At 33.3% G+C, this 13,259-nt stretch overlaps 2 protein-coding genes across 2 annotated transcripts; one reads left to right on the top strand and one right to left on the bottom strand.

Moving 5' to 3' along the window:
- The first annotated feature begins 1,094 nt into the window (after positions 1-1,094).
- LOC113394845 (N-chimaerin) lies at positions 1,095-6,717 on the top strand. The gene is made up of 8 exons (XM_026632283.2): positions 1,095-1,255; positions 1,325-1,526; positions 2,022-2,252; positions 2,783-3,018; positions 3,762-4,013; positions 4,656-4,787; positions 5,511-5,616; positions 6,332-6,717. Exons 1-8 carry the CDS (start codon positions 1,222-1,224, stop codon positions 6,498-6,500), a joined length of 1,362 nt encoding a protein of 453 aa, XP_026488068.2. The 5' UTR covers positions 1,095-1,221; the 3' UTR covers positions 6,501-6,717.
- A 1,237-nt stretch (positions 6,718-7,954) lies between these two features.
- Positions 7,955-12,740, bottom strand: LOC113394846 (N-glycosylase/DNA lyase). Its single transcript, XM_026632284.2, has 6 exons — positions 12,530-12,740; positions 12,095-12,439; positions 11,906-12,017; positions 11,438-11,608; positions 10,077-10,271; positions 7,955-8,080 (listed from the first exon to the last, which is right to left on the bottom strand). Exons 1-6 carry the CDS (start codon positions 12,604-12,606, stop codon positions 7,991-7,993), a joined length of 990 nt encoding a protein of 329 aa, XP_026488069.2. The 5' UTR covers positions 12,607-12,740; the 3' UTR covers positions 7,955-7,990.
- Between the last annotated feature and the right edge of the window lie 519 nt (positions 12,741-13,259).

The following is a 13,259-nucleotide window of genomic DNA, read 5'->3' as shown; positions in this document are numbered from 1 at the left end:
GCTGTGTTACACATTCAATTGACACTTTTTTAACTAGTTTTCGCTCGTTTCTTCGCGAACTTGTGAGTGGAGGGGGAGAGCATGAGTCAGGTAACCAATATCCTTTTCTACACAACGTTTATGCAAAATTTCATGATGATTGAATGATTGAAATGAAACAATTCACTTTGGCATTTATAATATTAGTTAGGATGGAATAAGCAAATAAATAAAATAAATAAAAAATAAAAGAATAAGGCTGTCACTTTAGTTTTTACTTTACTTATACCATAGAAGTATTTCAAATTAGTGTTCTATCTTCTTATCTTGTAATATCTAATATGTATTCCCATATTTAGGTATTTGTCTACAGTAAATTCATCCATCTATACAATCCCTAATTAATTTACTTATTGACAACTACTTGGGATGGTTTTGTAGCTGCAACGTATTTGAGTAGTTCGTATTATCATTTAAATATAAATATAGAATAGGAATAAGAACTCCTTTGATTCTTGTTTAAAAATTCGATAAATGACGTATTATGAACAAATAATTTCAAAATTGGAATTTGGCAAAATATTGATTTTTGACTCTAAGTTTGACTTTGAATCTAAGTTTTTGCCTTGTCTATATATCCTCGACTATCATTTCTCGCGTGCGCGTACAAACCTCGACTCCTCAATGACTTCATTAAGTGAGGCGACATGGATAATTTGTCATACTGATAATAACGGATCGTGGCGCGTGTGTAATAAATTATTCGTCATCATGCACGATAAAATGTGAATATTTTTATTTAAAAATAACCCGTAATAGAATTTTAAATTCGAGTTCGGGAATTTCTCATCTTTAGCTGTAAGAATATATGTGAAGATTTTGATTATTTAACATACATGGTTTATTTTTATTGTAGCTAAGATACAACAATATAAAAAGTTTAAACCACAAAATATCTTGAACAATATCAAATACTTCTAAACAAATTTGATAATGATAGTCTTATAAAATTATTGTAATAGAAAAATTCAATGACAATGAAAATTAAAATTACCCACATAATGTTTGAAATATTCAACAATTTATTATCTATGTAACTATGGGATACAGGCATTTTATCTGTATCTTTGCATTCATCTTGACATTTGTTTTGTTTACGTTTCGATTTCGTTATTTATTTTCTAATAGTTATTCGTTTCCGTATTTTAGATCAACACAAAACGTAAATAAACCATTACAAAAATGGAGAATATTAAAAATATTTGGAAACCAGAACGTTAGTTACTAAAATATATGAATCAATTTGTTTTTATATCTTTTTTGAGTAACTAGAATCTTTTTTTAGTTTATCGTATTCAGCTAGAGGCTCCTGTACCAAAGCGTTTAACATGTGAGGACTGCCAAGACAGGCCTCTGTTCTATGGAAAGGAATACCATGGAATCATGGGGCATAAGGAAGCTACTTTGTTGTTAGAGGACGAACCCAATGGTGCGTTTCTGATAAGGAAAGGAAATGAGTACAATGATTTCTACACATTAACTTGGAGGTATTGCCCTTCTTTTTAATTAACGGTTTCTCGTAGTTTAATATGACCTTAACTCTGATACCATAATGTCACTCGGATTAGTGAAATAATTTTTAATTATACTAACAGATTTCATATTCAACTGCCTCAATGGTCAATTATTAGGTTGATTCCAAGTTCTAAAGAATAAAGATTAAAATCTTGAGTTGGTTCGTAAATTGTTATAATGTCTTTTTGTTAACAAAATAAATTATTTTAATGTTCTTTTTGATTTATATAAACTGGATTTTTTCATCACATCAATTTATTTTTTCATATATTAAAAGTATTAATACTTCTATTGGATGTTAGCAGACCATAGTTAGTAATTTGGAAGTGTTATAAATCTCTGCCTCATTGAGCATCTAAACTCTTGGCTGTAAATAAGCTTCCAATGCAATAATTTGTTTAATAAGACATTTTAATGTCAGTTTACAATCATATAAAACTTTTAATGATTATAATGTTCTTATTCAGGTTCAATAATAAAGTACATCACTATAAATTATATTACGACGGCACTCATTACATTAAAGACAAAAGATACGATAGTATATATGACCTAGTAGCAGACGGTCTAATAACATGCCACATGGAGCTCAAGGCTAACCATATAATGGAAATGATCAATTCACGGGCAAATTATACAGACAGCCCATATGTTACACTTAATCGAAGGAAGATAAACACACTTACCAAAATACATCAGTGAGTATAGTTATTCTACTTTACTGCAACAGTTATTCAAATATAACATTTGTAAAATTTAGCCTATATCTTTGTTAAAACATACATGGATGACATTTGAATAGACATTCAAATAAGCCACTTAATGGTAAGTCATGATCATTGCCCATAGACATTCAAACCAAAGAAATTTAACTTACCTAACACTGCAACTGTGTCACTGATCTTAGAAACTAAGATGTTATGTCCCTTGTGCCTGTAGTTACAGTGGAATACAACAATGATGACTTGGTGGTACCTACCCACTGGTCTTGCACAAAGCGCTATCAATAAGTCTGGCCTTACTCATAAACTTTGCTTAGTAGGTGGTTAGTGAATCACTGATTTTTTTTTCCTTTATCATTGATCTACTAATCACACACTAAACATCATTTATTTGTAAAGGATAGTGTATTAAATAATATATTCATATTTTTCGTTCATAAATTCTGTTAATATATCTTTAAGATAAATATAACATTCTTTGACTAACCATTCATTTCATTCATCAGGGCTTCGAACAGATCGAGTCCAATCACAAACAAAAAAGAGGGGAAAATATTAGAAATTGAATCTGATATACAAAAAATTAATTTTGATATCACACCCACTATAGAAGATAGTCCCCTCTTGTACAAATATACAAAATATCATTCATTCAAAGTTCATACATTTAAGGGATTAAACTGGTGTGAACTGTGTGCTAATTTCTTGTGGGGTTTCACCGCTCAAGGTGTTAAATGCGAAGGTAATATTTGTATTTATATTCTATATCTGTTTTTAATATACATATTACTTTTTCCTCGGGGCTCGGCTGTTTTGAGTTTCACTTTTGTATCACACATTTGCCTTGTATGGCTCCATTATATTCTTCTTAATATTATATTTCTTTAAATACATACTAAAATTCTAGTTCCAACATAGTATGAGAATTCTTGTATGAAATTTTGAAAACTTAGTATTGAAATTCGTGCATGTAATTAAAGAAATTTCAAATTAGCTATGAAAAAGTTATGACCACATTTCATATTAATCGGGGTTCAGGAATTGTTGATGTGTTGGTCAGTATGTATATATATTGCAATATAGTATTGCATTTTCTAATAACCTAATACACATTTATCTTTTTGTAATACAATGTGAATTCCGATCCTAAAAAAAACTGGTACAAAGTTACATTATTCCTGAGTGCTATGGGGTAGTAGTTTAGATAATAACCTTTCTCAATATAAATGCTATTTTATGAAACAAAAAATATTTCTAAAAGGCTCGAAATGAATACCCTAGAAATTTCTGGGCTTGAACCTCCTAACTGTTTTGGCAAGAAGGTATGGTGCATGTACCACAAGGTTGCTCCAACGGGGGTTGTTGGACACATATGTGGCACATTTAAAACCGACATAAGCAGACATCCTCACGATATTTTCTTCCAACATAAGCAATTAAAATATTTTGACTTTGAAAAATAAATGAATGTTTTCAATATTCCAGACTGTGGCTTCATTGCTCATTCAAAATGTTCCGAGCGCGTACCAAACCACTGTGTACCAGATTTGAAAAAACTGAGGGGGGTGTTTGGTATCGACCTGACGACCTTGCTCAATGCCCATTCCAGTACCTTACCCTTTGTGGTGAGGAAGTGCGTCAACGAAATAGAAACCAGAGGCATGGACTCGGAGGGTATATACAGGGTGTCTGGATTTGCTGATGAAATTGAGGCTTTAAAAATGGCTTTTGACAAAGGTAAAGGTTTAACTTATCAAAGACAATGGGATTAGGACAATATATAAATTTGAAACAATATTATTCTTTATCATCAAGAAGTTATTCGCATTGAAAAAAGATACCGTGTAAAAAATCTCTTACATTTGAACTGTATATTCCTCACGGTTCTACGTACTCGTACATGTTTAGCAAGTGTATTTCCAATAGTAGGGAGGTGACTACACTGTTAAATCTATCCAGGTGGCATTGCTATCGAGTGATACGTCATACTAAACTTATATTATCGCTATGTATAATATATGATAAAAGGATTTTACAAGAAATATAATACAAGGTATGACTAAGCTATGCTCATACGAGACTGTCGTCATCTTCATCGTCTGGGTATTCCTTGATCGCAGCGGTTCCAGCAACCTATCTATCAGATACGGTTATTTGATGTCTATACTAATATTATACATATATGCGAAAGTAACTCTTATTTGTTTATCTGTTGTGTTTCCACGGCCAAACCACAGAAACGAATTTCATGAAATTTGCTATGAAGTTAATTTGAATTGCAGGGAAGGACATAGACACCCAACCCCTAAAATTCGGGCGAATTAGCAGCCCACAACTAGTATTATGTATAATTGATATAAACTCTTGCTTTTTTCGTAGACGGTGAAGCCACAGATCTTAGTGTCTACAGCAATATTAACGTAATCGCCGGAACACTTAAGCTTTACCTGCGACTCCTGCCGGTGCCGCTGATCACTTACGAGGTGCATCCTAAACTAGTGAACGCTATCCGTAAGTACATTATATTTAAATTCGAAATGCCCCAGGTGGTTGAACACGTGAATCTCAATCCAAGAATGTGGGTTCAAATCCGGTTATGAAGCAATTACAAAGTGCAATTGAATTTTCTTGTGCTTGAGTTGTGTTTATAATTAGGCCACGTGTGTTTCCCTCGGCACGTATTGGGGTGGCAAGGTGGAATAGTTTCCAAACTCACTCCACGAAGCAGAGGTAGCCTAAGCCCAGCTGTGGGATATTTCCAAGCCGCTATTCATTTACTTACGCGAGACATTAGCTAGATAGATATTTAGAAAACACATAAAAATATTTTAATTATACTGAACTAAATTTTCTATACTACCTACTGAATACGTAAAGGAGATACGAGATAAATACTTTATATAAAAAAGTGTTATATTTTTTATACAAAGTACTCATAAAGTAGTCACTTACACTACCTATTTATATTTACGTGGTGGTAGGCCTTTGTGCGATACCGTCTAGGAGATATCACATACTCCTCACATTCTATCACCAAACAGCAATATTCAATATTGTTGTGTTCCGTTTCGAAGGGTGAGCCGTCGTGCATTCCAGCACGTAAGGGCCACATCGTCTAAGTTCCCAACCAGCGAGTGATGGCGACCTCATAGCATCACGAGGCCCTTTTTCCGGGTCCGCCTATCTATTTACTATAAAAAAACGGTTGTTATTATAAACATGATTTGTTTTTAGAGGCGAAAACCACAGCGCACCAGGTGACGGAGCTGCGAGAGGCGCTCGACTCGCTGCCGCCGGCGCACTTCAACTGCCTGCAGTACATGGTGCAGCACCTGCACAGGTTTGGTTGTGGTTATGGAGACATACAGAAATGTTCTTACAAATCTATTAACGTGAAAAAAGGATAATATCTAAAGCAATCAGCGAGCTCATTATTCTACCACCAAACGATGAGTTAACCATCACAGGTGACGTCATAGATCCCAAGGTTATCTGCGCTTTGACGGCACATGGATTACACTTCTTCTAATGCCTATGTTGCCTAAAACTATGAGTAAAAGTAAAATAGCTGTCTGGTATGTTCAAATATTTTGCTATATTTTATATATAAAAAATGTTTACGTACACTTTATTTTTGTTTACGTAATTTATGAAATGTTGTGTCACCAGAGATTATCTTCCAGCTTGTAATTGAACAGAAAATATAAATAAAACAAAAGCAATAAGCGATCTTAATCCTCCTGTCCTCGTCCCAATTTCATATACTTCTCTGTCTGACGTCATCTCACAAGTAACATGCTTTCCAGCCATATCGTCCTTCACACAATCGATCCATCCGCTGGTCGTGGTCTTCCTCTATATCCATTCGTCCATGCTCAAACGTAATGCTTCATTCCCAAGGAAAACGGTGTCAGGCAGGCGGCCGACTGCAAAACTTAAGCCAAAACCTTAGCAGCATAAAGTGAAAAGCAATAAGCAAATTCAGACAAAATATACAAACTTAAAAATATGTACCAAATTGAAAATCTACGACGACCCAAACGTACATTTTTCAGAATCGCCCAACACGCGGATACGAACAAAATGTCGGCGCACAACCTGAGCACGGTGTTCGCGCCGACGCTCGTGGCCACGCCGGCCGCGCTCACGGACCTGGCGCCCGAGATACGCGCGCTGCAGGCGCTCCTGGAGCTCTGCCCGCGCATATACTACGGCCACCAGTGAATCTCGTGCGTCGTGTTTTCAAGTTATACTAAACATCGTTTTGTATCAAGGACGACGATCGGATAATAAGCGTATTTAAATATAAATTTGTATAATCGTGGCAGATGAGAATCATTTAATTAAAAATTAAATAGCTGTATAAACGATCTGAAAAACTTGAAATCATATTTTTTAAATGTACTTTTTAATGTTATGTACGTTTTACTTACTGTCAAAATAAGAACAACTAGCAACACCAATAGTGTAAGATCCATCTGTTTGTTACCATATCGTAACAAAATATATATTTATTTAAAAAAAAAAATTAACTTTTGTGCGGCTAACGGTGAAATCGTCATGTGAGAAAAAAATCGTTATGATTTCTATGATATACGGTTTAATACACCATTTACTATATAAACTTATTTAATATAACATTATTATTTTACCTTAATTTTTGTTATTATTATAATTCACATTGGATTGTTAATAACGATTTTATTTCTTTTCATTTCATTATTTACAAACATTGTTAATTTATTGTATGCGTCTGTTATTTAATACATAATATATACCGCTATATAAAAAAGAATGTCCAAAGACACTTATTTTTTCAAATTGTGAACTATGTTTTATAGAATCTCTAAGAAAATAATTTAACCATAACGTACTGATTATTGAATAATAATTAAAAAATATATAATATATTAATCTAAGTAAATAAAACACATAAAATTTAGCATATGTTTAGTGTTAGCACAAGTTTAGTGTGCAAATATAAGGTTCTATCGATTGTGTGGAATTTGTTTAAAATTCAGTTAAAGGTTGATCCACACATACTGTCAATTAAAAATAAACAAAAACTGGTGATCAATGGTGTTACCTATATTCAATGTCACATATAACATTCTGACATTCGATTTCTGAGGCGAGATTCGAGTTTCTTGTTACAGAATAGACTTACAGAGACAACAATTTAGTTTCCAAGGTCGTTGGCGCAATGTAAGGTACGGTTCATATACAGTGTCTAACTGGTAACCAATAACCATCAGGTGCATTCCTTTATTATGAAATAAAAAAATTGTCGCTAACCAATGTACTATAATTAAATTATTTTGTGGATGTATGTTATTGTATTACTATATAAACATAATTATAATGTATTAGTGCAATATATATAGTAAATTATTATTTAGTATTGTGATATTGGATTGATTGAATATTATCTTTGTAAAAGATTCGTATAGACCATTCCAGGTTGTGTTTTGTATCCCGATTTTATATTGTATTTGTACTTTGATATCGTGTAAGATATTAGAAATAATAGAAATAAGGGAGCGTTCAAGTATTACGTAACGCAATTTTTGAAGATTTTTGATCCCCCCTCCCGCCCCTGCAACGCATCATAACGTTTTACGAGACCCCCCCAAATTGCGTTACGTAATACTTTAACGCCCCCTAAATTATTTGAATAATTTCAAAATTTTTAATTACAAGTTCTTTCGTATAAATCATTTCTTCTTTCTTTTCCTAGGGTTTTCTTCTGTGGGTACCGAATTCTCATCTTGCTGGAATTTCTTTAGATCGGCACAGAATAATACCTATAAAATAAATATTAAAAATGTATTAGATTAATAGACAATTTGTTGGTATATTCTGTTCAAGCTTAGCTTGAGCTTTTTGACAGACGGGCTAGTGATGAGAAACAGAAAATATAACATATATAACAGTCGATGGAACGATGGAATGCGTAATTCAAATTAGAATTCATTTTTTTTTTAACTTATTTTTCTAAAAAGAGTTTACCAGCTAAAGAGACCCCAACCACTAGCCAAAGAGACCCCAACCAAAAGGACCCCCGTTCGTAAAAATGACTTAACAATGATCTTTAATAAAGATTTTTGTAATCGATATTTGTAGCAGTTACTAGCTGTTATTGGCGTCCCTACCGTCCGACCGATGTAACATTGTACAAGCGTCAATCTAAATTATCTTAATGATCACGTATTTAATTTATGCGTGGTGAGAATTTAACTTTGCTTTAAAACGATTCCAATGATTTCAAGGTCAAGTGTAAACAGAACTCGCATCTGTGTGATAAAGCGACCGAGTGGTCAGTCTGTGCTACTGTACTCATAAGGTTGCAAATGTCGAGGTTATAGGTACGGACCGATAACAAGCTATTGGGTCCTTCTGTCAAGAAATTCTCTAGAGATAATCCAAAACTCATCTGATTAGGAAAGTACGTATAAAGACTGCCCGCGCTAGGGACGTGTCAGAAAAAAAAATTCTTTCAACTGAGAAGTAACCGGTTCAATGGATCGTTCGAACCGACAACATCGTGAGCCACGCACGGAGCGTCAACAATAGTCGACGAGAATGTCGGTGCTGACCCCTTTTATTGGGCATAATAGTCCGTGCCATGCTTGTTTACGTACCTGATATGTTCATAATACGGTCATGATATGAGAAGAAGTAATGGGCAGACTCGATAAAGCTGTAGGTCTTACGTCTGTAAGCTCTTTCCGTGTGGGATTTCAGTCCCGTCGTATTATGACAGTAATAGAAAAAAGAGTGTCCCTGTTTTTTGCAGATACGCTCACCCGTCGAAATCGATGTATAATTTATGAGAACTATACATAGTATAAATCGCCACGCAAGCGATGTGGTTGTTTTGATCGTAATATTGACTGTTATTGCCAACTTCAGAGCGGTAAAGTTACACTACTCGAACCATTCAACTAGTTAAGAAAACCGTCTGACAGGTTGTTTTTTTTTTTAATATTTAAAAAAACAAATGACAAAGTAATAAAAAATGGGTTAATTCTGTCGCGTGATGTGTTTTATATGTTTATGTGTTTTAAAAAAAAGTGTACCGGCAAACGAAAGAAAGCAAAGCTGACGCGCCAAAATGACACATTCAAGAAATGAGCTCTACCAACATTTAGCTTCACATTCTTTTTTATCCCACAGGCGCACGGGCAACTGAAGCAAGATGGTAAGTGGTCATTGCCCATTGACATTGACATATGAAATTTTAACAACTCCTTGCATCGCCAATACGCCAACAACCTTGGGAACAGAGATGTGCCTGTAATTACACTGCCGTCTAGGCAAGTGTCCGATATATCGAAACTAATCTAAAATCGGATGTCGTCGGAACATCGGATATCATCGATTTGATGATGACGAGTAACCGTTTTCACCGCATCTAAAAAACTATGAATATCGTTTTGGTACGTCAAAGCATTCAAAGTACGATAACATTAAACTCATGAAATATTCGCCCTATCTCTCTTTAACCCATCTGTGAGAAAGAGATGAAGCGAATGTTAAACCGATTTCGATATCACTATCGTTTCATCTCTTTCCCACATATTGTACAATGTAAAGTTAAACAAAGACAGGGCGACATCTGAAATCGGATATCAACACCGATATTTAATCCAAATATCCGTTACACAACCTATGTCACAAAATACTGCCTTCACACATTTTCAACCGGTACACAACAGTACTAAGTATCGGTGCCCATAATAAATCTACGCCATTTTTAAATTGTTTCTAGAAACCAACTAGTAAAATGAATCAACTTACAGTGTGAGCCCAGCCCGCCATATCACCATACAACATTCTGAAATGATCTCCTATTTCCGAGTACATCTTCTCGGTAACACTCTTCTTTCCCTTCAAGTGTGGCAGGTAGTTCTGAGCTGCTATCTGGTACACGTGTGTGTCAACTGGCAGCGCCTCCAGGTGGTTTAGAGACATCAAACATATACAATCTGACACCTATAAATAATTGTTAGTATGTGTTAATGTATTGTGTTAATAAAAGTAATTTTGTATTAATTTTTTGCATTAACAGCCTGTAAATTTCCCACTGCTGGGCTAAGGCTAGGCTCCTTTTTTTGAGGAGAAGGTTTGAAGTATATTCCACCACACTGCTCCGATGGGTGTTTTTTGATACACATCGTTGAAATTAGACACATGCAGGTTTCCTCACGACGTTTTCCTTCACCGCCGAGAACGAGATGAATCATAAACACAAATTAAGCACATGAAAATTCAGTGGTTAAGAAAAAGTGACTTATGTCCTTTCTGCCGTCCTTGAAATTGAAGTTTTCTTCATACCAAATTTTATCAAAATTGGTATAATGGTTTAGCTGATATAGCAAGACAGACAGACTTAGTATACTTATATAAATAGTTTTCAGATATTGATGAGACTCCATAATATCAAAAAAAAAAGTTAGAGATCAGAATATAAAATTGTTTGAAACATGCAAATTAATATACATGTTGTACTCTTGTTTTACTATGGTTATAGTTTGACTAGTTTGCAAAACATTAGATGTAGATATATGAATCACTTAGTCTAAAATATTTATTCATTCGGCTCTGAAGGAATATGTGACATTCATAGCTTTTTTCATCATAATTTGTATTTAACAATTTAGGATGGATGTCCAGAGAAACATACCTAGCCTCTGACCGCTACTTTCCCCACATCATACTTTTAGGAGTATATACATATATATAGATATTATTTTGATTATTGTCTATGCCTGAGGACTCTGTTACAATAAATACTATACAGTGTTATTACAAGTTAAACAAGACAATAACTGTATAGTGAGAATAAAACAAATGCCAACAGCCCATCAAATGAATCATTAGTAATTTAATTTGTAGAAATTATCACTTCTCTATATAGTATAAAACAAATATGATTCATGCCTCAAATGCCTTAATACTTCAATGCGGTTTTCGTCAATAAGGCTTATATGTATAATAAATGCATGTTATAGTAGAGAAAAGACTAGAATTTCAGGTTTCCTAGCTGAAAAAAAAGAGTGAATGTCATCTTTAATCACACAGATACTGTATCCATATAAAGCTAGGATGGGTAGCTAGTTTAGTAATAAGTCCGCCTTTAAGTATTTATTTATCCATACCTTTGGTCCTATCCCGCAGAGTTTCATCAGTTCCAGCCTAGCATCCTTATATTTCATTTCTTGTAAGCTCTTGAACCACTGTTCGCCTCCCCACTCTACTATCTGTGATGCTGATTTTTGAATGAACTTAGCTCTATAGCCAAAACCTAAATCTCTTAATTCCGCTTCAATCTAAAACATTATTACATTTTTATTAAACACTTAGTAAACAATTCCAGACATTATTTTAAAGGTCAAACCATCTAGACATAGTCAAATTCTGCATTGGTTTGTACCACTGAAATAGTTTGGTGCACAGGGTATCAAGCCCTTTTCAATAGAAGACATGGAAATTGAAAAGATAATAAGAGCATACAAATAAATATTATTATGATTTTGTTATTATTTGATTTATAGGTTTTATTCCTTGATGACAAAAATAAATGTTTTTAGGTTTATCTAAAGAATATTGAGGTACATAAAGTTTACCTGTGGACTTGATAATTTTTCAACATCTGGAAAAGCATAATATGTTGTACCTTCATGATCACATATCTTGTCTCCATAATGCTTACACAATTTCTCAACCATAGTAGATATCCTGGAAATATACGGATAGTACACACTATTAAAATCACATTTTTTTTTAATTTTTTTTTCTTTTAATAAATTTCTTACCTAGAGATGTGATTATTCTGACTACAAATAAATGAAAATAGATTCTCCACCGGCTCTTGATAAAGCATTCTTATACCGTAAAATTGTTTACAAGCTGATTGAAACAAACTATCTTTGTTGGACCACTCTTTATAATAATCACTCAATTTAAAGTTCAATCGGAAATATTTTTCTAGTAAATTCTTGAAGATTTCACCATCGCACCTTTGTTTTGTTGTTTTAGATGTTTTATTTAGTAATGTCCCAATAACTTTGTACTGTAAATGTTCATCGTCTTGGCGCAATTTCCAAACTGTTTTGGAGAACACCCCTATCCATTCGTCTATTTCTTTATTATATTCCCACCTGTAATTGTTGAACATTATTACGATGTATTTATTAAAAATAAGCACACGAAGTTTAATTAATGTAGATGCATACAAATTCGTATTTTACCTAAAACTTTGACCTCCGTTTAATGTGCCTACCAATTGGAGTTCTCTTCGGTTACATTTTATTTTATTCCAAGTCATTTTTCCAATTTTTTTCAATGATGAAGAACAAACTTGTATAGATATCTAAGTTAAAACTTTAGTTTATTTTTAATACCGTATATAATATTGTTTGCCGGGAAATTGTTTACACCTGTCCGCTGTCACCGAGTACGTCAAACTTCAAAGTATGTAATATATTTACAATGAAAGGATACACTATATAGCAATAGCATATTGACTTTGAAAGCTTTATTTTCGGTTTGTAATACTACAAAACTTCTATCAATAATAATAAATATAACAAACAAATATTGGCTGTTCATAAGGCTATAGTATATTTATACAGTTCCTTTGTAAATTAGTTTATCCTATAAAAATCTTTACAGATAATCGACATCATTTTATTTAATAATGACTTAACAAAATATATTAAATCTCAGTGCAGTTCAAAATGTATAAGTACATTTTATTTTTGGTGATTACATATTTTATAAAAATGTTTATATGTGGAGATTTTTATTAAAATATGATTAAAAGTCACCGCTCATTTAAATTTTTTTATCCGAAAATGGTGGTTTCCGTATTTGTACTTTGAAAAGAGGATTTAGAATTCTGTGATAATTTGTATTTTACCATTTCGCAGCTAAAATATTAGACTCAATTTATTGGTTATTAAAGATTGTTTATAAATT

This window comes from Vanessa tameamea, chromosome 21 (assembly GCF_037043105.1).
Source record: "Vanessa tameamea isolate UH-Manoa-2023 chromosome 21, ilVanTame1 primary haplotype, whole genome shotgun sequence".
NCBI lineage: Eukaryota > Metazoa > Arthropoda > Insecta > Lepidoptera > Nymphalidae > Vanessa > Vanessa tameamea.
Note: the sequence above shows the minus strand (reverse complement) of the source record. Positions and strands in the feature narration are given on the sequence as shown.

Bases quoted from the DNA above. Each gene is read 5' to 3' on its own strand.
- LOC113394845 (XM_026632283.2), top strand. From the start codon at position 1,222: ATGGAGAATATTAAAAATATTTGGAAACCAGAAC. The intron at 4,014-4,655 runs GTAAAGGTTTAA...CTTTTTTCGTAG, and splicing joins AAAAATGGCTTTTGACAAAG to ACGGTGAAGCCACAGATCTT. The intron at 4,788-5,510 runs GTAAGTACATTA...ATTTGTTTTTAG, and splicing joins TAAACTAGTGAACGCTATCC to AGGCGAAAACCACAGCGCAC.
- LOC113394846 (XM_026632284.2), bottom strand. From the start codon at position 12,606: ATGACTTGGAATAAAATAAAATGTAACCGAAGAGAACTCCAATTGGTA. The intron at 12,440-12,529 runs GTAAAATACGAA...CAACAATTACAG, and splicing joins AACGGAGGTCAAAGTTTTAG to GTGGGAATATAATAAAGAAA. The intron at 11,609-11,905 runs GTAAACTTTATG...ATAATGTTTTAG, and splicing joins AAAAATTATCAAGTCCACAG to ATTGAAGCGGAATTAAGAGA.